This window comes from Perca fluviatilis, chromosome 4 (genome assembly GCF_010015445.1).
Source record: "Perca fluviatilis chromosome 4, GENO_Pfluv_1.0, whole genome shotgun sequence".
Taxonomy (NCBI): domain Eukaryota; kingdom Metazoa; phylum Chordata; class Actinopteri; order Perciformes; family Percidae; genus Perca; species Perca fluviatilis.
In genome coordinates, this window is record NC_053115.1 from 21,960,507 (window position 1) to 21,981,656 (window position 21,150).

At 41.0% G+C, this 21,150-nt stretch overlaps 1 protein-coding gene across 5 annotated transcripts in view; it reads left to right on the plus strand.

Annotated features, from left to right (window-relative positions):
- The window catches only part of itga7 (integrin, alpha 7), a 42,236-nt gene that overhangs the window by 10,131 nt on the left and 10,955 nt on the right, over positions 1-21,150 (plus strand). For 2 of the 5 annotated variants that reach the window (XR_005638988.1, XM_039798182.1), the window contains exons 2-9: positions 10,015-10,142; positions 11,645-11,724; positions 12,006-12,261; positions 14,769-14,900; positions 19,451-19,658; positions 20,279-20,475; positions 20,729-20,817; positions 20,937-21,064. Coding sequence is in view for 4 of the 5 variants with exons in the window: in XM_039798182.1 (XP_039654116.1) it covers positions 10,015-10,142; positions 11,645-11,724; positions 12,006-12,261; positions 14,769-14,900; positions 19,451-19,658; positions 20,279-20,475; positions 20,729-20,817; positions 20,937-21,064 (1,218 nt within the window). In the remaining variant the exon portion in view is untranslated. Of the gene's footprint in view, positions 1-2,407; positions 2,459-10,014; positions 10,143-11,644; positions 11,725-12,005; positions 12,262-14,768; positions 14,901-15,612; positions 15,721-19,450; positions 19,659-20,278; positions 20,476-20,728; positions 20,818-20,936; positions 21,065-21,150 lie in introns of those variants that run through there. The other 3 variants (XM_039798186.1, XM_039798184.1, XM_039798185.1) reach the window with 3 other exon arrangements.

Below are 21,150 nucleotides of genomic sequence, written 5' to 3' on the forward strand. Positions count from 1 at the left end.
CAAACATTATGGAAATTTTATTGAGATTACAAGTCTTGTTTGAATGTGTGTTGGTGTGTTTACATTCAGACATGCTAGTATTGCCAGTTGTTTTCAGTAACAAAGAAAAGGCAGCCTTGTCTTTAGCTAAATATCAGTGGACTTTGGAGTATATAAAATTGATTTGAGTTTTTGACACGAGTTGGGGAATTTTGTCAACCTCAAAAAAAACTATATAATAATTTTTTTAAGGTTGTGAGTCATCATTAAGATGAGATGGACCAACCCGTTTTGGGCGTAGCTGTTTTTCTTATTGCACTGCTGTATTTAGAGATGCTGGTCTGGATAATGGTTACATGTGTGATGTATTGTTGTCTGTCTCTCACACTTAATCTGCCTGTATGGGAAGCTAGCTGAACGCAGGGATGTGACTCCTGAAAGTGGGGGAGGAGTGAAGGAGGATGGGATCGTGTGTGTGGATGGCGTTTGTATGGGGGAGGGTTGGACGGGATCGTGGATAGTGTTGGGGTCACTACACATGCTTCCCTCAATGAACACATGGGTGTGAGTGTAGTGTAATGAGGGCCCTGTGTGTGATTGTCATGCGTCTGTGATAATTAGCTGGAAAAACCGGCATGGTTTTCATTACAATGGAGGGATTTTGACAATGTTGTGTAATAAACTATTATTGTTTTGGTGACAGCAGCTGATAAATTAATCATTGTACTGCATACCATATTCATAATTCCTAGATGCAATTAAACAGTATAAATAGTATACCATGCCTCAAAAATCTTCCGCATGCTTTGTTGGTCCAAAATCTACACTACACAAAGTCACTAAACTATTGTTTTTGACCATCAAGACATAATAATGATATTATATATTAGATACCAGGAAAGAGCTTCGCTGAGACTGAAAATCTCCTTGCCAAGTGTCCTTGCCAAGAAAGCAGCACCACATACCAATATAAACCATAGAGGTTTTTGTGTGGCATATCAAAAGTAGGACTATTAATATAAATAGTAAAAAGGAGCGACACCAGAATTGAACCCTGGGGTACGCCATTGCTCACATTTAGCATGGCTGTAAACTCTAAGCCTTGTTTAATCAGTTTGTCAGGGGGAGTTGCTGATGCAGACAGGGCCCAGGTGCATTATCTAATCTGTATATACAACCTGGCAAAGCAAATTACACATTAAACAATCACAATCACACACACACACACACACACACACACACACACACACATACACACACATACTGGCTCTGGCGTCCCAGTTCATGTGAGTATTTCATTAGACACCATCACTGTTGCGTTCAAGACCCTGATATCTCCCATCCAGGCCCAGTCTACAGCAGCGACAACATACCCACAGCCACTCATGTTGCACACTCACACACACACACTCCATGTCAAATATGGGTTTACTGAAAGATGAGCTTGGCAATGGAGATCATAGTCATGCTCTGACTCAATCCTAAACAATGAAGTGAGCTAAGAAGTGAGTAAAGGGCAAAACAAATGAAAGCATTCAGTCATGACAATCTGTGTTAAATTTGTGCCTGTCAGTATGTTTTATATTATTCAACTCTGATTAACTCAATCACTTAACTTGGTACAAACAGATTCACAAATAAAATATTCAGGGCTGTGACGATGGTTGTAGACACACAGACACCATAACCTTGTTTTCTTAAATCTTTAGATTTTTCAAACAAAGTTGCTTTTCATTTTAGGTAAAGATGAAGGGGAATGAGTAAATACATGTTCTTAAAAAGGGCCACAACCTATTGATTTTTTTTCACATGTTGTTTATTTATTGATCTATTGTTTGGCCTTAAATGGTAGCAAATAATAAAAAATGTCCATCGCAATTTCCGAAAGCTTGAGGAGACATTTTCAAATGTCTTGTTTCGGCCAACCGATAACCCAAAGATATTCAATAACTATTGCATAAGAGTAAGAAAAGCAGCCCATCCTTATAATGAGAAGCTGGAGCTTGTGAATGTTTAGCATCTTTGCTCAAACAATTGATTGAAATGATCAATGAACTTTCAAAATTATTGCCAATTATGTATCTGTTGACTAATTGCATAATTGACTAATCATTTCAGTTTCATTAAAGCGCCCATATTATGCTCATTTTCAGGTTCATAACTGTATTTTAAGGTTGTACCAGAATAGGTTTACATGGTTTAATTTTCAAAAAACACCATATTTTTGTTGTACTGCACAGCTCTCTCTCACTGCTGCAGATCCTCTTTTCACCTGGTTTCTGTTTTAGCTACAGAGTGAGACCTCTTTTCTTCTTCTTCTTCTCTACTATCTTTGATTGCACTTGCACATGCTCAGTAGTTCAGATGTAGATCATGTCAGCTAGCTAACTCTAGAGACAGTAAAAGAAAGCCTGTTTCTCCAACTTTGGTCAGTTACAAGGCAGGATTAGCTGGGAGACTTCTAAATGAGGGCACACATGTAAGTAGTTCTTTTGTAGATTATGGTGAACTTGTGTGTGTTGTATCAGTGCTTTGCTATTGAGAACGACGTAGCATGCTAGCGTTAGCATTAGCGTTAGCATGCTAATGCTAACGATTAGCATGCTCACAAGCTAACGGTTGTGGTTAGCCAGCTCATTTCGGACTGTGACGTCACACTGAAGGCAGGACACATTCAGAAACTGTATCTCACTCAAAACAGCATGGATGGATTTTTTTCAAAGTTTGTATGTGTGTGTAAGCACCAGAGACACAAAAGAACACCCCAAATCCCAGAAAAAGTGATTTTTTCATAATATGGGCACTTTAAAAATATTTTTTCATATTTGAGAAAATTTAGGCATATTGTGCTAGTTAATATAAGTAGTAATTCATATTAAATTAAATGAAAAAATATATAAAGCCAAAATAACAATCTCAATCCTCACTCTCTTCCCCTGTAATTTTTTTTTTTTAAGCTGGTTTGACCCATTATCTTAAATGACAATAAAGTATGTGCTATCTACATTATGTAAGTTAGATAAAGTACCAGTGAGTAGAGATTTATTTCTTAGCCACGCTTCTAATTTATGTGTACCCCTTGACTTGAAAGATGGCCAAGGCCCCTAACCGTTTAGTTTTTTCGCTGCATATACTTTATGTCTTTTGTGTTTTTTTCTCCCCGAAGAATAATTTAAATCTGTCAAAGTTGGTTGAATATAATGTTTAGGCACATGAACAGGTTGGGAGCAATCCAAATCTCAATGGCAGTATAAGAGCTTAACAGACCTCCCACCTTGAACCCTGACACCTGCCAGTGTGTCTGCACATGTTGGGAGAAAGATAGGTATCACCTCAACTCCTAAACATAAACCAGAGCTCCCCAGGAATGTCGAGCTATAAGAGGGATCTTATCAGGTCTTTTTTAGTGATACCTTCTTCCTCTTAAATCCCTTTTGTTTAACACACGTTTGCATTAGCTTAACCCCCGTTTGGTAAAAGTTTTTTATGTAGACCATCAGTGATGTGTAGCAGTTGTTATTTCACATTAGCTTTGTGATCACTTGGCTCTGTGTGGCTGTTTGGGGTTCTCACTCATTAAGGTAAGGGGAATCATCCCAGAGGTAACGCATGGCTGCACCTTAACAGAAGTACTTGTCTGGAAAGTGAAGAAAATAGAAAGTAGAGCTATCTAGCACTCTGGGCAGTATCAGTGGTAGTTGTTGTGTCATTGTGTGTTATGATGGTTTGGATGAGAGTGAGGACAAAGGTTTTTTTCTTACGCTGGACTAAGAAAAGATGTTGAGTCAGTGTGGCAGCCATTGTCATAGTGTAACATAAGTAAGATGTTGGGATGTGCTGCTGCCTGGTCCAACATGTTTTCCATCACCTTGAAACTATTTAAACTGCATCAAGGAACAATCTCAATTATCCAGCACAGGTGTAAATTAGTAATGATGAGTTGCTGCTGTTATGGCCTACTCAGACGTCTACTTCTCTGTCTGTTTCTCTGTGTGTGGTTCATGCAGGTCTATCAACTTGCTACACTGTATTTATAGACAAAATACTTCCCAGCCACAGAGATAACTCTAATTTAACTGTGTACATAACAAGGTAGATATGGAGGGGGGGGCTGGATGGGAACTTTTCTCTCTCTATATATGTAGGCAGCAGGCACACCTTGTAACTGCTATTGTTGTGGCACCCAGTTAAAGGTTGATCCCTCTCACTTTTTTTCACCTTACAGTACAATCTGCTCTCTGTTCTCCCATCTTTCTCCTTAGCCTCTGTTTCCCCACGTCTCGCTTCCATGCATAGGCCATGGCTGACGGTGTTGGGTGGAATGTGGCTCAACATTCAGTTTTTAAATAGCATCCTAGCCTGAATCAGCCGCTCCTAATAAGGCAGAGGGCAGTGACATGGCCCCAAAATATCAGCAACTACCTCACTGAGAGTAAAACTTTTCCTTGCTTTGATAGCGTAGGATGATTGGTGAGGAGCCACAGCATGTTAGTTCAAACAAGATACAGTACTTAAAGACGCCACAGAGCTGTTTTGAATCAACTTAGGCCACATCCACACATACCAAAACAATCTTTTTTTTACCGGTCTTCCCTGGATTCGTTTCAAGAATAGTTAGAATAATCCATTTGTAAATAGGCTCGTTCGAGATGAACTGCGCCTCGCCTGTAAAGTGGACGAGAGCAGGCGGCAGCAGCCGGGGGCGGTGACAAAAATCCGCTCTCAAGTCAGACAGTTTCCAGCCAATTCCAGCAGCCTTGGTGGTCCAATTCCGATTTAATAAAATGTTATCAGACCCATATATCAGCTCCTACACAGTCTCCAGTTGTTTTTATTATGACAGAGTAGCTGTCAAAATGCTCTACATGCGATCTGTTGATGATTTTAATTAACAACACACTGTAGATGATCCATAATCTGAACAGATTTAGTCTCTCTGACTTCTAAACATAACTATTAGCCATTAAATCAGACAAATCACAGTTAAAATCCCTCTGATTCCAAATCAATAAAAAGTTTATATAAAATGTCATCATGTTGAGTCGATTCTGAACCAATCAGCTGTTAGATCAGCTGAGAGGCCGGCTTTTCCCAGCATGCCCCGGGTCCGCCTGGGTCTTGCAGTCGGTGGAGAGTGTCGGTACCAAGGGGGTAAGCTTCGCTTCAGAACTCGAACCTCCTATGGCGCCATTTTGACGCTACAAAGAGATCAGATCACCTCCCGTTAGCATTCCACTGGCTAGCATACATTTTGACATCACTTTGACAGTGAATAACTTTACATCTGAAGCGTTTAAAGACTCTATTTGTCCATTGTTTATTTCTAAAGAAACACGACAATGTATAAAAGGCTCCATTACCTTGTACCTCACGTTATGGCTCCGTAGCAGACGTTTTTATAAAAATAGGCTAACGATTGTGTCATAACCAAGTGACTTACTGTCGCACAGTAGAGGAATTACTGTATAGTACAGGAGAAGCTCGCAGGCAGTTTGGACTTACGCTGTTTAGGTTTAATTAATAATGTTAACTAGCATGTTAGTGATCAATAATTAGCCTGTGCCTATGTTATCTCCTTATATACCTAAGCTCTCCGTCGCTGTAAGATTGGGAATGATTGATATTTCTCTTGGCACAGCTACCAGAAGACTTACAACTTTCAGACACGTTGCTCACGTCACATTTACGTTGTCTCTGTCAGTTGTAGTGATGGGCATTCCGGCTCTTTTTTGTGAGCCGGCTTGTTTGACTCAGCTCACTGAAAAGAGCCGGCTCTTTTGGCTCACAAACGGCTCTTTAAAAGAATTTATGTTTTGACTATGATAGGTGTGAAAAACAATTCTAATTAAATTATTAAATGAAATCATACTCACAATGTCTCACAATTTCTTTAAAAATGCATTGATTTGTTATGAAAAAAAATTTTAATTACAACTTTTTAATGTATAGAAACAACATTCAAAACAAATACAATCTGAACAACATAATAGAACCCATATTAAAGAAAAATAAATAACTGGAAGGATTAAACTGGTCCCTCTTTTTCTCTCTGTTTTGTTTTCAGAGCTGTTTTTCCTCTCCTCTGTCCTCTCCTCCGAGTTTGACAGTGTGTGTGTGTGTGATGGCTCGGCCCCTCCCTCATGCCGTATAATTGGTTGACACCTTGTGTATGATTGACAGGAACAGAATGTGAGGCTGATCAGACAGTCGAAACTAATGTGTGCCTATATAATTATTTTTTTGTTCTTTGAATTAGTCAATTATTTTAAATAAAATAAAATTCACTCATTATTTAATTATTACATAATGATTTAATTTCTATAGGCTATATTTTTAAAAATAGAGTCGGCTCTTCGGATATGCGAGCCAGCTCCCGTCGTTCACCTACAAGAGCTCTTAGAGCCGACTCATTTGCGAACGACCCATCACTAGTCAGTTGGAGGCTGCGCAGTAAAGCAAGTGATCACCGCAAAAGTGCTTCTAATAGCCTTCACTGGTCTCCGTCCAGAGCAAACATCAATGATCCAATGTCTTTTTGATAATCTATACGTTTTTCTTGCAGTAGCCTTTCTACAGTAAGCCATGGTAAAAGTTACTATAATCCGTTCAAGGAGTTGATAAGCAGACAGATTAGCTAGCTAGTTTATAAATTGTCTACTTCCACTTTATAAACAGATAGCCATAGCAGCTAACGTTAATATTACGTCGCTGCTGGAGAATCAGCGACTTCAGCGATTTCAGCGTTTAGTTGTTGTTTAGCTAACAGTTTAGCAGTTGTGTGTGTCAGTGGCCGCGGGTAAGAGAGGGTGTCGGTACACGATCCGTTCTGCCTGCACGATCCGTTCTGCACATGCGCAAAATGTTCGCACATGCGCTGTTGTACGAGGATTCACGACACTGCACGATCTGTTCCACGCTTCCGGTCGACAGCCAAGCTAACGTTAGTTTAGCTAACAGCTAATTCGGATAACCGCTAGCTGAGACAGCATGTAATAACTTTAAAAGACCCTCAAAATAAAACTTGAAAATAAACGTTAACATATAACAGCTGTTACGTCAATTCTACTTTACTTGTGCTCATTTAAAATACAATCACTCAATATTTGTGTTTATTGTTATTACTGTAAAGTCTTAATTTAGCTGTAGCCTGCTTTTCCCATTAAGTTTGACTTTACGTTATTTTAGACTGAATCTAGCTGTCAGCTAGCGGTTAGCCTAATTAGCTGTTATCTAAACTAACGTTAGCTTCCCGGTGAAGGATAGCCATAGGCTAGCGAGGAACAGATCGTGCAGGTCGTATTGGTAAAACAGTATTATCTTGCGCATGCACAGAACGGATCGTGCAGGCAGAACGGATGGTGTACCGACAGAGGGTGTAAAAGAGGGGTGTGGCGATGACATCATTGATACGGACGTATTCGTATTTGCCATCCAAACGAAGCCAAACGAGAGCTGTTTTCGGATTTTTTCACCCTGAGACCAGGTTTCAAAAAAGTGCGTTTTTAGGCAGTGTGATTACAGGATTCGTTTGGACGGTCGGCCCAAACGATGCAAAACATGTGCGTTTGCACAAAAAAACGTTTCCGTGTGGATGGCCCCTTAAAGTCAAGATAACATGTTCAACTGGTTCAACTGTAGGTGGTGTCAGCAGGACTTCAATAGCTTGAACTGCAGGTGTTTGTTCTTCACAGTAATGGTGGCTTAGGTCAGCTAAGGGTAAAGTGTGAAATTAGCCACCGGTCATGTGTGAAATAATAATGTCAATAATAGTGTTTAACCACTACAACTACATTGTAAGTAGAACGAAGACGGCATTTTCTGTCATGAACCTATGACACATAGGCCTACTACTGTAAAATCAGCAATCAATCTTTTTATTATATTAATATTTATCACAATTAAGGGCCGTTACAGAGTCAACGCGAGCAACGCGAACAAGCAACGCGAGCGACGCGCTCCCTTTCATAGTCTAAACAGCGGACGCAAGTAGACCCAAGCGTCACGGGCGATGCATGAAATGCAATACACCGCCCACGCAACAGGGGGTAGCAGAGTGCTCCACGGTGTTCGGTCGGCAGAGCCAGACCCTGTCAGTACCCGATCCGTTCCACCTGCACAATCCGTTCTGCGCATGTGCAAGATGACACGTATGCCATGACGTAGGCGCAGATGATAATGCTGCGTTCATGCCACCTCGAAATAACAGGCACCGCCCCACTGGTTACGTTGTTTCTGCAGCTAGATTCAGTCTAAAATAACGTTAAGTCAAACTTAATGGGAAAAGCAGGCTACAGCTAAATTAAGACATTACAGTAATAACAATAAAGACAAGTATTGAGTGATTGTATTTTAAATGAGCACAAGTAAAGTCGAACTGATGTAACAGCTGTTATATATGTTAACGTTTATTTTCAAGTTTTATTTTGAGGGTCTTTTAAAGTTTACATGCTGTCTCAGCTAGCGGTTAGCCGAATTAGCTGTTAGCCAAACTAACGTTACGCTTCGTTAGGTGGGAGCCACGGCACCGCTATAATCACCTAGCGGTCCGCCCGAATTAACCGTTAGCTAAACTAACGTTAGCTTCCGGGGAGGCTAACGGCCGGCTATAATCACCTAGCGGTCCGCCGTATACCGTTAGCTACCGCTATAATCACCTAGCGGTCCGCCGAATTAGCTATTAGCTAACTAACGTTAGCTGGAGGCTAGCGTGTGAACATCTTGCGCATGCGCAGAACGGATCGTGCAGGTGGAAGCGGTGCCGTTATTCCAAGGTGGTGGTGGAATGAACACAGCATTATCATCTGCGCCTACGTCATGGCATACGTGTCATCTTGCACATGCGCAGAACGGATTGTGCAGGTGGAACGGATCGGGTACTGACAGACCCTGTCACTACCCAAAATGAGTAGAGTGCAGCTTTGAGTTGCGCATGCTCAGATTTAAACGGTTTACGGCATAACGTGTCATACCCGATGTTAGCCGAGTCAGACCGGCTTTGGTCAATGCAAATGTGAGTTGCGTATGGTCAGATTTAAACTGTTTACGGCATAACGTGTCTTACTGAAATTTGTGAAATCTGTAAAATAATAAACTTTTCTCTTTACATACAATAACAGAAGATGGAAATCATTTCTAAAACGTTTTAGCTATCTATGATTGTTTGGTTGCTAACGTTAGCTCAAAACGCCATTTAAGTGACAGTCTTTGTGTCTGATTGCTAACTTGTAGCTAGCAGTCATTTCAAAAACGTTTTAGCTCTCTATGATTGTTTGACTGCTAACGTTAGCTAAAAACGCCATTAGCATCTAGTAGGCTAGCTACTTGATTGCTAACGTTAGCTAAAAAAGCCGTTAGCATCTAGTAGGCTACTTGATTGCTAACGTTAGCTCAAACCGCCGTTAGCATCTTGTAGGCTACTTGTCGCAAAGTGACGCATGCGCAACTCACATCTGCACTCGTCGCAAAGTGACGCATGCGCAACTCAAAGCTGCACTCTACTCATTTTGGGTAGTGACAGACCCTCCCGGAGAGTGGCTCTTGTCAGGGAGCAGCTGGCTGGCTGATTTCTTTTTATCAGATGCTGGCGTGTTTCCCCACCAGTACAGTATGCTACGATTGGGTAGCACTGACCAATACATTGATAAAAGGTCGCTAAAACATGGTTTAGCAGGTTTTAAAAATATATAGATACATTTGGGTCTCTCTCTCGCCTCTTGAGGAGGGCACACAGCATAGACTACACACAACATTGATACATACCGAAAAATGTGACTCAGTAGTCCTATGTTTGATGAAATTGCACAGATATGTTGATTCAATACAATACGTGCAGTGTCGCCCCCACCGACAACGCATAGTATTGTGCGCATCGGCGCATCGGCGCGTCGCGTATCAAAAACTGGGACGACACATTTGGCTACGCATCGACGCATAATGGCGGCCGAAGCGTAGCGATGCGTAGCCTTGCGGACGCGTATGCGTACCGATGCGTTGACTCTGTAACGGCCCTAAATGTTCACTGTGATGTTCCTTCAGGATCCTGGTGGGGGCACCGCAGGCAGCGGGGCAGGGCCTGCTGAGAGGCAGCCGGCCAGGAGCCTTGTTCAGGTGTCCAATCACACCCGAGGAGTACGATTGTGAGAGGGTGGATATTGATGGAGAAGGTGAGTGTAGAGCTGAAACGATTAGTCAGTTAATTGATTAGCAGTGACAATTTGCTGCTCATTGAATGAGCAACAATTGTGATAATGAACTGGTCATTTTATTAGCAAAAAGCCCAAAGAAAGCTCTGTTCTAGCTTTTTTAAATGTACATATTTGCTGTTTTTCTTGTTTCTATTGTTGCTTTTGTTGTTGTTTTTTAAAATACTAAACTGAACCTCTGGGTTTTCAACTGCTGGTCAGATAAAACAACCAGTTGAAACATGTCAATGTATAGGCTATAATATTGATAGGCATTTCAATTAATTCAAAAAATAGGCAGATTGATAAATAATGAATATTATTGGTTGCAGGAGAATATTTTTTAGTATACTGCCTACGCTTTCTTTTCTTTTATTTTCCACAGAGATCATCGACTTTATAATTTCCCGACTTTATCTTTCCTCTCAGACTATATTTAACAGAAATAGCCTTCTAGATTCATTCAGTTGCTGCAAGATGAACTGATTGAATGCCATCATACCTTTTTATTTGAAAGCTTCTAACTAATGTTGCCATTAAAATGTACTTACTCTAAATTTATATGTATACTTAGTAATTTGCAGTGTTGTGCCCATAGACTGTTAATATTAATATACAGTCTATGGTTGTGCCTGAACGCGTTCATTGAACGATAGTTCATAAACTCGTTCATATTTTGGGTGAACGTGAACTGAACGTACCGTATTACTGCCTGATGAACGTTACCGTGAACTCCTTCATTCTGGTGTCTGTGAACAGCACGCTTTCTCAGTTTAACTTCGTTCAATAGGGTGCCAGATTTCTATAGAGCCTTCCAGGCGAAAACCCGGCTAAAACACACCTTAAACAGGCCTTAATATGTAGCAGAAAAAACACCCAATCTGGCAACACCAGCCACCAGTGTCGCACCGTCGCATGCGTCATCAAAAAAAAGCAGCATGGCGGCTTCGTATGATCATTTAAACGAGTTTTATGACAAGGTCGGTGAGGATGGGAAAAATCTTACATTTCTGTGCAAACTTTGCCCGCCGGCTTTCAAAAAGAAAATCCGCACTTCAGTCACATCCACAGCAAACCTGAAACGGCACATTGAACTGATTGGATATGAAGATGAAATCTGACGCATAGTTTCAGTGTTAAAACTGATAAAACAATTGCTGTCTGTGGTTCTATATGGGCTGTGGCAATCATTTTGAAAAATAATAGCTTGTGGCAACATATGGAAAAAAAGAACTATGAACCTTAGTTCAAAATGTTGAAGTATGAACTATGAACTGAACTAGTTCATTTTAAAATTTGTGAACTGAACTTTGAACTAGTTCATGTAGAAAGTGAACTTTCCCAACACTGGTAATTTGCATTGCATTAGAAAAAGTTTACTATAATCTTAATTTGATTACTCAGTTGAATAACAGATCCTAATTGGTTTACAAAATGGAAACAGCTACAGTATGTTTGCAATTTGCTTCTGTGTTTTCCCTCAGTGAGTCTGGACAGAGAGAGCAAAGACAACCAGTGGCTGGGAGTCACTGTCAAGAGTCAGGGGATTGGAGGGAAGGTGGTGGTAAGTCAAGACCACATCCTGTAAATGCATCAGTTCAGGAAGCTCCTTCTTTATTGTGTTTAGAAATAAAAGTGTTGTTCTGCTTCCAATGATTGATCTGCCATTGATTTGTGAACATACAAGGCACATTTTCACATTTGGTTCATCTGTTAAATTGAACTAACTTTTAGACCTTTATGTATGAGGGTAAAGAGTAGACTTTCTGAATGAGTCAATGAATTTCTTATTTTTCAAGGACAGTAAATCCTTACACTCTAATGCAATTTCCTGTCCCTCACTAGACCTGTGCTCACCTGTATGAGCTCAGGCAACGTGTAGGTCAATCTTCAGAGACTCGTGACCCCATTGGACGCTGCTACGTCCTGAGTGAGGATCTGACAGAGCGAGATGACCTGGACGGAGGGGAGTGGAAGTTCTGTGAGGGCCGGCCGCAGGGACATGAGCAGTTTGGCTTCTGTCAGCAGGGAATGTCCGTCAGTTTCACCCCAGACAACAACTTTATTTTGTTTGGAGCTCCGGGAACTTACAACTGGAAAGGTAAGGTGTCTGATTGACCTGCAGAGGGCTAACGGAAACAACGCTGTGAAAAAGCAGACATGCTACTTCCAATGGAGAGATTCGTACCATTGTAGCCTGTTCTCACGAACCATACGTTTGAAAAGCAATGAAAAGATAAGCACTGTAATTCGTATGATTTCCACGTTCCTTTTTTTACTTTGCGCACCACCACGACAATGCATTGACCATTGTGGTGTTGCAGTTTTAAAGCCTCTGAACACTCACACAGGTGTTTTCAGTGGCTGATTAGCGCTCTACTCAGGTTGAAGGCGGGTGTCAGTACCCGATCCGTTCCACCTGCACAATCCGTTCTGCGCATGTGCAAGATGACACGTATGCCATGACGTAGGCGCAGATGATAATGCTGCGTTCATGCCACCTCGAAATAACAGGCACCGCCCCACTGGTTACGTTGTTTCTGCAGCTAGATTCAGTCTAAAATAACGTTAAGTCAAACTTAATGGGGAAAGCAGGCTACAGCTAAATTAAGACATTACAGTAATAACAATAAAGACAAGTATTGAGTGATTGTATTTTAAATGAGCACAAGTAAAGTAGAACTGACGTAACAGCTGTTATATATGTTAACGTTTATTTTCAAGTTTTATTTTGAGGGTCTTTTAAAGTTTACATGCTGTCTCAGCTAGCGGTTAGCCGAATTAGCTGTTAGCTAAACTAACGTTAGCTTAACTGTGGAGGCTAACGGCAGACCGCTGCAATCAGCTAGCGGTTAGCCAAATTAACCGTTAGCTAAACTAACGTTAGCTTCCCGGTGGAGGCTAACGGCAGACCGCTATAATCACCTAGCGGTCCACGAATTAACCGTTAGCTAAACTAACGTTAGCTTCCCGGGAGGCTAACGGCAGACCGCTATAATCACCTAGCGGTCCGCCGAATTAGCTATTAGCTAACTAACGTTAGCTGGAGGCTAGCGTGTGAACATCTTGCGCATGCGCAGAATGGATCGTGCAGGTGGAAGCGGTGCCGTTATTCCAAGGTGGTGGTGGAATGAACGCAGCATTATCATCTGCGCCTACGTCATGGCATACGTGTCATCTTGCACATGCGCAGAACGGATTGTGCAGGTGGAACGGATCGGGTACTAACAGCGGGCCAGAGCTTAGATAGGAATTTATTAGGTCACAAGTCTTTATCTACCAATAAGAATGATACAGGTGTAATTTGTCCCGCCCTAACAGGTGCAACAGAGATAACAGGTGACTCAGGAAGATGTCAATCATTCAGTCTATACGCACCCACACAGTCCCGGGAGCAAAATTACGAATCCCACTATGGCCACGCCAAGACCCGCCCTACAAAGCAGCTTGATTGGTTGGGGTTAGGCATTTCACCTCGAGTGGTTAAGATTAGGATAGCCGATTTGGTCAGGGGATAGGACCTGTACAAATGACGTTACGTTACCTTGCATTCTCATGGACGCCTGGCCAATAAATGCTATTGAAGTGCGGGTCTTGGCGTGGCCATAGTGGGATTCGTAATATCGCGTCCTGGGAAGAGGTCTAATCAGCCACATTAACTAGAAACACTTGTGTGGGTGTTGTGTGTGGCAGCAACAAGAATTCTGAATCTTTGGTGTTTAACACATTTTAACCCAATCTGAGGAACATCTGTGAGCTATATTGTTGCCTTCTAAAGATGTTATACCTAAATTGTCAGCAAACAACTTCAGCATCAGTACACATCCTGTAGACAGGTATGAAGAATAAAGACAGAAAGATTTTTTAGTTAGTTATTCTATCCTTAGTTATTATTACTATTATTATTATATCAATGACCCCACTTTTGCCCTTATTAGTGCTGCACCATTATTGTGTGCCAAATGTTAACCTTTTTGGATTTTAGGTTGATGTTCATTATTGAATACTGTGACAATTTTCATATATAAAAGAAACAACACGTTGCAACTAATGTGAGCGAGATAAGATGGCCAATCCATGTGAACTGTCTAATTTAGACAGGACTATAACCAGGACAATATGTAATATGTAATACACACAAATTGAATTGATTTATAAACCAATCTACTGATTGGACACAGACATTATGCAGGGCAGTGGCATGCACTTAATCAAAGAATGCACTGAGATTTACAGTATCTGGTGCAGCAAGCAGTTACTGGATTGATTTATATTGCCTACCACATGAGATCAATGATCAGGTCTTAATTTATCTTAGTCCATGCAATTGACACAGTGTGTGTGATGGACTCAACTCTCTCACTCCCAATGCTATGCACAAAAGAAATGAGTAGCAGCTTATGACTGACAAAAAAATTAATAAAATTGTGGTGGTGGGACAGCTTCAGGAAAATCTTACAAAACAAATCTTATGAAAAACACTATTTGTGAAATAATATTTTGCATTGTCAATTGCTGCATTTGCAACAAGCAATACTAGCGTTTGTATTCCAATGTCTGCAGTGGTTGCTTGTTGCGTTGCTGTGGCCTCACCTGTTTCCATTCCAGGTGAAATGCGGGTCCAACTCCTAAACCAGACTCTGCTTGACCTTGGTTTCTATGACGACGGGCCCTACGAGGTGGCAGATCAGAAACAACTTAATGCCCAGCTCATCCCTGTGGCTTCCCACAGTTACTTGGGTAGGATTCGCCCTCCCTGCTCACTGCTGCCTGTGCACAGCAGAGAAAGAGAGGGCCGGTGGAGGATGACGCTAGGGCTTGGACTGTACTCCAACATGGCTGCCAAAACCACAGGAGCTAGTAATGGTAGCAGCTGCCAAACTGCCTTAAACTAGTCATTCCCTGTGGATTATTTCTGGATGAGCCTGGATCTGTGTGTGACTTACAGAGCCCTGAATGTGACTCCACCAATGCTTTCCCGTGTGAATGTGGGCAGACATTTGAAAATTGTCCAGAGCTTATTGTGGCCTGACATGAATCTGTGATGCCAGCGTCGTTTGGCCTTTCTCCCTTTCTTGAGCAAACAAGGGAACTATTTACAAATCAACCCAACAACAATGATGTTATCCTTATTCCATCCACCACCCTCTAGCACAAGAAAACATGTCACCACTTTGAATAGGGTGGTGTACAACCAGTCAGGGTGCAGTCTGAGCCTGAAACGTCATCTCTCCGCCAGGTACCCAGTGGTTTTGCACGACCGCTGCGGCACCTCAAAGACAAAACACCAATCAATCACAGCCTGTCTCACCTGCACCTCCCTCTCCCCTTCTTTTTCCACTCTTTTTTTCCCCCACCCTCACCATTTCACCACCCCATCACTCCTCTCCTACACTCGTCCCTCCATCTCTCTTTCTCTCTCTGTCTTTCTTTTTCCTGTCTTGGGCCATAGGGCTCTTGTTCATGGCTAGCCCCATTGAAGATGCTCTGCTGTACAAAACTCTGGAGCCATCCAGCCGGCCCACATCGTTTGAGGATGTAGCTCATAATAGCTACTTAGGTTTGTAGGCGTGAGGTGGTTTTGTTTGGACCGGAGTGGGCTTGTAGTGAAAGTAGTCCCACCCTCCTCCTCTGTCTTCGTCTTAATCCTTTCTGCTAATTCCAGATAGATTTTTAGTGTGTAATCTATGTCCTACGTAGGACCGTATCACCTGTACTGTTATAAAGAGACAGCCATCCAAAACTGGACACTCTGAGTAAAACTTTAATTTAATTTAATTTAATTTAATTTTTGGTATTATTTTTTTTTCTGTCTGCTTTTTGCTGCTGATTTGACATTGGCAGTGAGATGGTTGTCTCTTTGTGTAGCAGCAGGGTGTTTGTCTGTTCTGTCTGTAGATATCTGTCGCCTGTAGTGTGTTGAGTCAGTCTGCATGTGTTTGTCGGTATGAAGCTTTCCAGGTGGTGGTGGTTTTCTTGTTAGTTTTCATAGTTTTACTATTTTATTTTACTGATAAAAAAAGGTTTATCTAACAAGACAAAGCATCTAAAGCCAAGCAAGCAGCTCTGTGAGGCTGTACATAGGCACAAAAGTGCTTTGAGCTAAATGCTAATATGCTCACAATGCTATTATGCTGGTGTTTATCAGGGGACATTTGTACAAGTACAGGTGAGGCTGATAGGAATGTTATTAGTTTAGCAGGTTTGGTCATAAACTAAAGTACTGGACACACAAATATTGACCTGAAGAAGGTGCTATAACATAGCTATATAAAGTTGAGGGATCACCAACGTTATTACAGTTCATCCTGCTGGGATCATAAATGTGGGCACAAAATGTCACGGCAATCCATGTAATAGTTGTTGTTACTTTTTATTCAAAACAACACATGTCAACCTCATGGCAGCAGTACAAGAAATGTCAGAGGATCACCGAAGTTATTAGGGATTCATCATCTGGGAACCATGAATGTCTCTACAGAGTTGTGTCCCAATCCATCTGTAGATGTAGAGATGTTTCACTGGATCTTTGAACACTTTGACCTGCTGGTAGTGCTAGAGGTAAAGCCAGGAGATCACCAAAGTCAATATGATTCATCCTCTGGGGATTGTGAATGTCTGTACAAAATGTCATGGTGATCCATTAAATAATTGTTGAGATATTTCAGTCTGGACCAAAGCGTTGGACTAAAGTTGGTTTTTGTTATGTTATGAATGTCTAGGTATTAAGTATCCACATGTAGCGACTCATCGTCTGCTTAACACAACCTATTTGTTGTTATTGTTCCAGTTATTACGTTTCACTAAGTGTGTGAATCTGCCATAAATCTCTTTATTCACATACCTCCAAGCCTGCTTACCGTCCCTCTCTCCACATTGAGCCGTCTCCTTGACAACACTAATTCCCACATGACCTTTTAGCCTTCATTTATAACTCACATGCTTCCATTGATCTTAACCAGATGATAAGCCACGCATATGCATGCTTACTAAAATGATAGAGATAGTGTTGTAGCTTTTTCTGATTATTTTCTTTCTGAACTATCATTCATCCAAAATGTCAAAGGACTCTAGTTGTTTTCCTATTTTATGTTACCTACATAAATGACATTTCAAAGAGCATTACCTCCGTATGTACATTTTATTGTGTATAAAAGCCCAACCAGGGACTGGAGTTGAAAATTAGCATCTGCTATAAACTTTTTATGCAGCACTTCAGTGACAAGCTTTGTTTTGACACTATGGCTGTCTGCATTGTCCCTGTCAAATAAATAAATAAATGAATGAAAAATCAAGGCCAAATAAAATCCTGTCAGAGAGAATAGAAAGAAGCTCTTTATTGCAGGATGTTCGGTCAAAGCCTGGTTTCTTGAGACTTGTTTCCACATCCTGGTGGAACAACAATGGTTGTTCAGTTTTTCTGTTCTTTCTGTAATTTGTGCTTCTCAGGTCAAAACAACATTTATTCTCAAAGTCTTTAGTCTTGACTTTATCTTGCTTAATTTATCAACAATTAAAAAAGAAAACCCAGTTTTTATTATTTTTGGTTTTGATAGCAGTTTGTAAAATGGAATGTAGTTGATGGGATAAAACAAACAAAGAAGTAAAAAAAGTAGCCTAAATAAAAGTGTAAAGAGTTGCAATATGACTTAACAAAAACATTAATTTCCATTTTACATATTGCCACTGTGGCATAAGGCAATACTTTACAAATAAGAAATAAATGGGAATCTGAGTTCGGAGGACATCCTGAGAATAACATGTAGAATGAAATATATGATAAGGTTAATACTATCACTCATGTGAATAGTTGGAAAGTCAAGTTAATGTATAACTGCACAATGGTTTAGTGAGGATACACCTTACACAGGACAATGGACAAACATGTATTATATGTGTTATAGATTTGAAAAAAAAAATGGCAACTATTTTAAATAATTTCTTCGACCAAATGAAGTGACACCAAACAGTTAGGCTCAAGGTTCAGCTTTATTGTCATTGCAGCACATAATTGCACAATGACATGCAGCTGCAGCCCCCTCCATGCTACTCACACTGAACATGTATAAACAGGTCAAATATTTAAAATTAGAATAGACTAAAACAACAAAATAGGTGACAAAATAGAACAAAATATTAAAAATAGCACTGAAGGATGGAATAATAGTATAACATATACACACAAAAGATATGCACAATATGCGCAGTATCACTGTCATTTGCAAGTTATTGTGCAAATACTTTACCATTGTAGCAGGGCCCCTTTAAAAACCTTTTGCTGCCTTAAGCTTTCATTCCCAATTTATTTTTATAGAGACAACCTTGTAGCGAGCCTGTGTGTTAAAAGCCACCCTGTGTGGAAAAAGTAGCACCTTTGTCTGCGTTCGTTGGTTTTTACAGGACCTGCGAAGCAGACTGTTGCATTCCTCACCTGCCACCCTGGAGCTGCCCACTGTGTGTCTATGTTGTGTCACCCCCTGCATGTTTATTCAGGACCAACAAATGTCCTCCCTCATGTCCTGATGGATTATTTCACACCCTCCCCTCTGCATGCTTTTAAACGAGTGATGCAAATGCATGTGGTTGCTTCTGTTCAGTTGAAATGTTTAATATGATGTTCTATTTTTCACAGCTTGATAAAAAAACATTTCAACGCACATCTTGTCATGAACCAAACACACCGCACACACACACACACACACACACACACACACACACACACACACACACACCTCCCCCTCCCCATTCGCTCCTTTGCTCGACCTGATTTATATGCAAGCACACATTCCTTTACAGACGCACGCACGCACGTACGCACGCACACACACACACATGCAGACGTACACTTCCACACAAAAGAGGGATTGCTCTAGGTTATAAATCTGATTAACGTCCACCCACTATGTTTATATCCGGCCTTCACTTGAGGCGTCTGATACAGAGCAGCAGCATCATGAATCTCATGAGACATTAGGTGAAGTCCCATATATCTCCTTCTGTTAACATCACAAACAGCAATTCTGCTCTTACCAGTGGACACATAACCATTTGCCGGGCCCCCAGCAGTCTTCAAACACATGCACACAGGACATTTACACCCATCATGAGTTTGTCATAAAATCAATAGTCACTCAAGACACGCATTTCATTAGTAAGAAGATGAGCAGAACATGCTACACAGTGAGGAGATGAGCCCCAGAGGCCCACTGTCACTACTAACCCCTGATCCTTTCCTCTTCCTGCCCCACGTCTTCCCTTCCGTCCTGCCTTCCATCTTCTTTTTCTTACAGGGTTTTCTGTGGACTCGGCCATGGACATAATGAGCCTCGGCGAGCTGACCTTTGTGGCGGGTGCACCTAGGGCCAATCACACAGGGGCAGTGGTGCTGCTGAGGAAGGACAATGTGTACCGGCTCGTGCCGCAGCACATCTTCTGGGGGGAGGAGCTGGCATCTTCATTTGGGTACTCGGTAGCTACGACGGATCTGAACAGGGACGGGTAAGGATTCAGTCCAGATGATCATCATTAAATAGATGATGCTAATAATAATAAACACAAGTGTTTTCAGCTAAATCTATTTAAAATCTCAAAAGTAAATGTGCCCGTTTGGCAGAATTGGCCCTGTCAGGGTTATATTTCTATATCACTGGATAATTAACATGGATGACATTAGCATATTACAGTACTTTACTGTAGCTGGTTGAGGTGGAGCTAATTTAACAGCTTTAAATCATTTTGTTTAATCTACAATTATGCATCAACTTTTATATATTGATACACATGTTTTATATGTAAAGTCTTAATCTAAAAAGTAACTAGTAACCATAGCTGTGAAATAAATGTAGTGGAGTGAAAAGCACAATATTTTCCTCTGAAATGTAGAGGAACAGAAGTATAAAGTAGTATGAGATGGAAATCACAGGTAAAGTACAAGTACCTCAAAATTGTAATTAAGTACAGTACCTGCATACATGTACTGAGTTGCATTCTACCATTTGGGGTAAGAGTAGATGAGACAGGTTATGTTTAAAGGAAAAACTTCATAAGAGGTTCTAGGGGCACCCAAAAACTGCTTTATAAAATATTATTCATTTTTAATTCTCTGTTTCTGTTCCTAGCTGGACCGATCTGATTGTTGGAGCTCCTAATTTCTTTGACCGTAAGGCAGAGATTGGTGGAGCTGTGTATGTGTACCTAAACCCCTTCGGTCACTGGGACGACCAGGCCCGACCCATCCGTCTCAATGGGACATACGACTCCATGTTTGGAATGACGGTCAGCAACGTAGGAGATCTGGACCAGGATGGATACGGAGGTGAGAACAATGTTTTTTCACACAGTTCATCATCAGTTTCACTTATGGAAAGGGACTTATTCTGTTCTGTTCAAAATAGATGGGGATGGTTTCAATTCATTCATGAAGTTTTTGAGCAATGTCTTTTGAGCAGTAACTAGTTTGCCACTTGTCCTTGTCCTACTGTTTCTGTTTCAAACTAGTTAGATGCAAATAGTGTAATTTAATGTTTGCACACTTAAAATAGTTTTCAATAATTTCTGTATCTGGTCAGATATTGCTGTGGGGGCACCGTTTGATGGAGATGGCAAAGTTTTCATCTACAGAGGCTCAGATGCTGGAATTGAAACCAAACCTGCTCAGGTGAGTTTCACACAGCAGTTTAGGAATGAGCTAACAGAAGAAAAGAAAGATGACAGGAAGAATAAAAAATGAATAGACCAAAGGAATCAAGATTTCATTAGTGTTTTTTATTCCGTCAGGTGCTGGATGGTCGCAACTTTGATGTGAGACGTTTTGGATACTCCATCTCAGGCAGTTTGGATATTGATAATAACCACTACCCAGATATTGCAGTGGGCTCTCTTAATGACTCAGTGGTCCTCTTCAGGTGAGAAAAGACTTTGAAAAAAAAATTATTGTTGGAAAAAATTCCAAATCTAAGCACAAATCTTGCATGTTCAGTATCTATTTTTA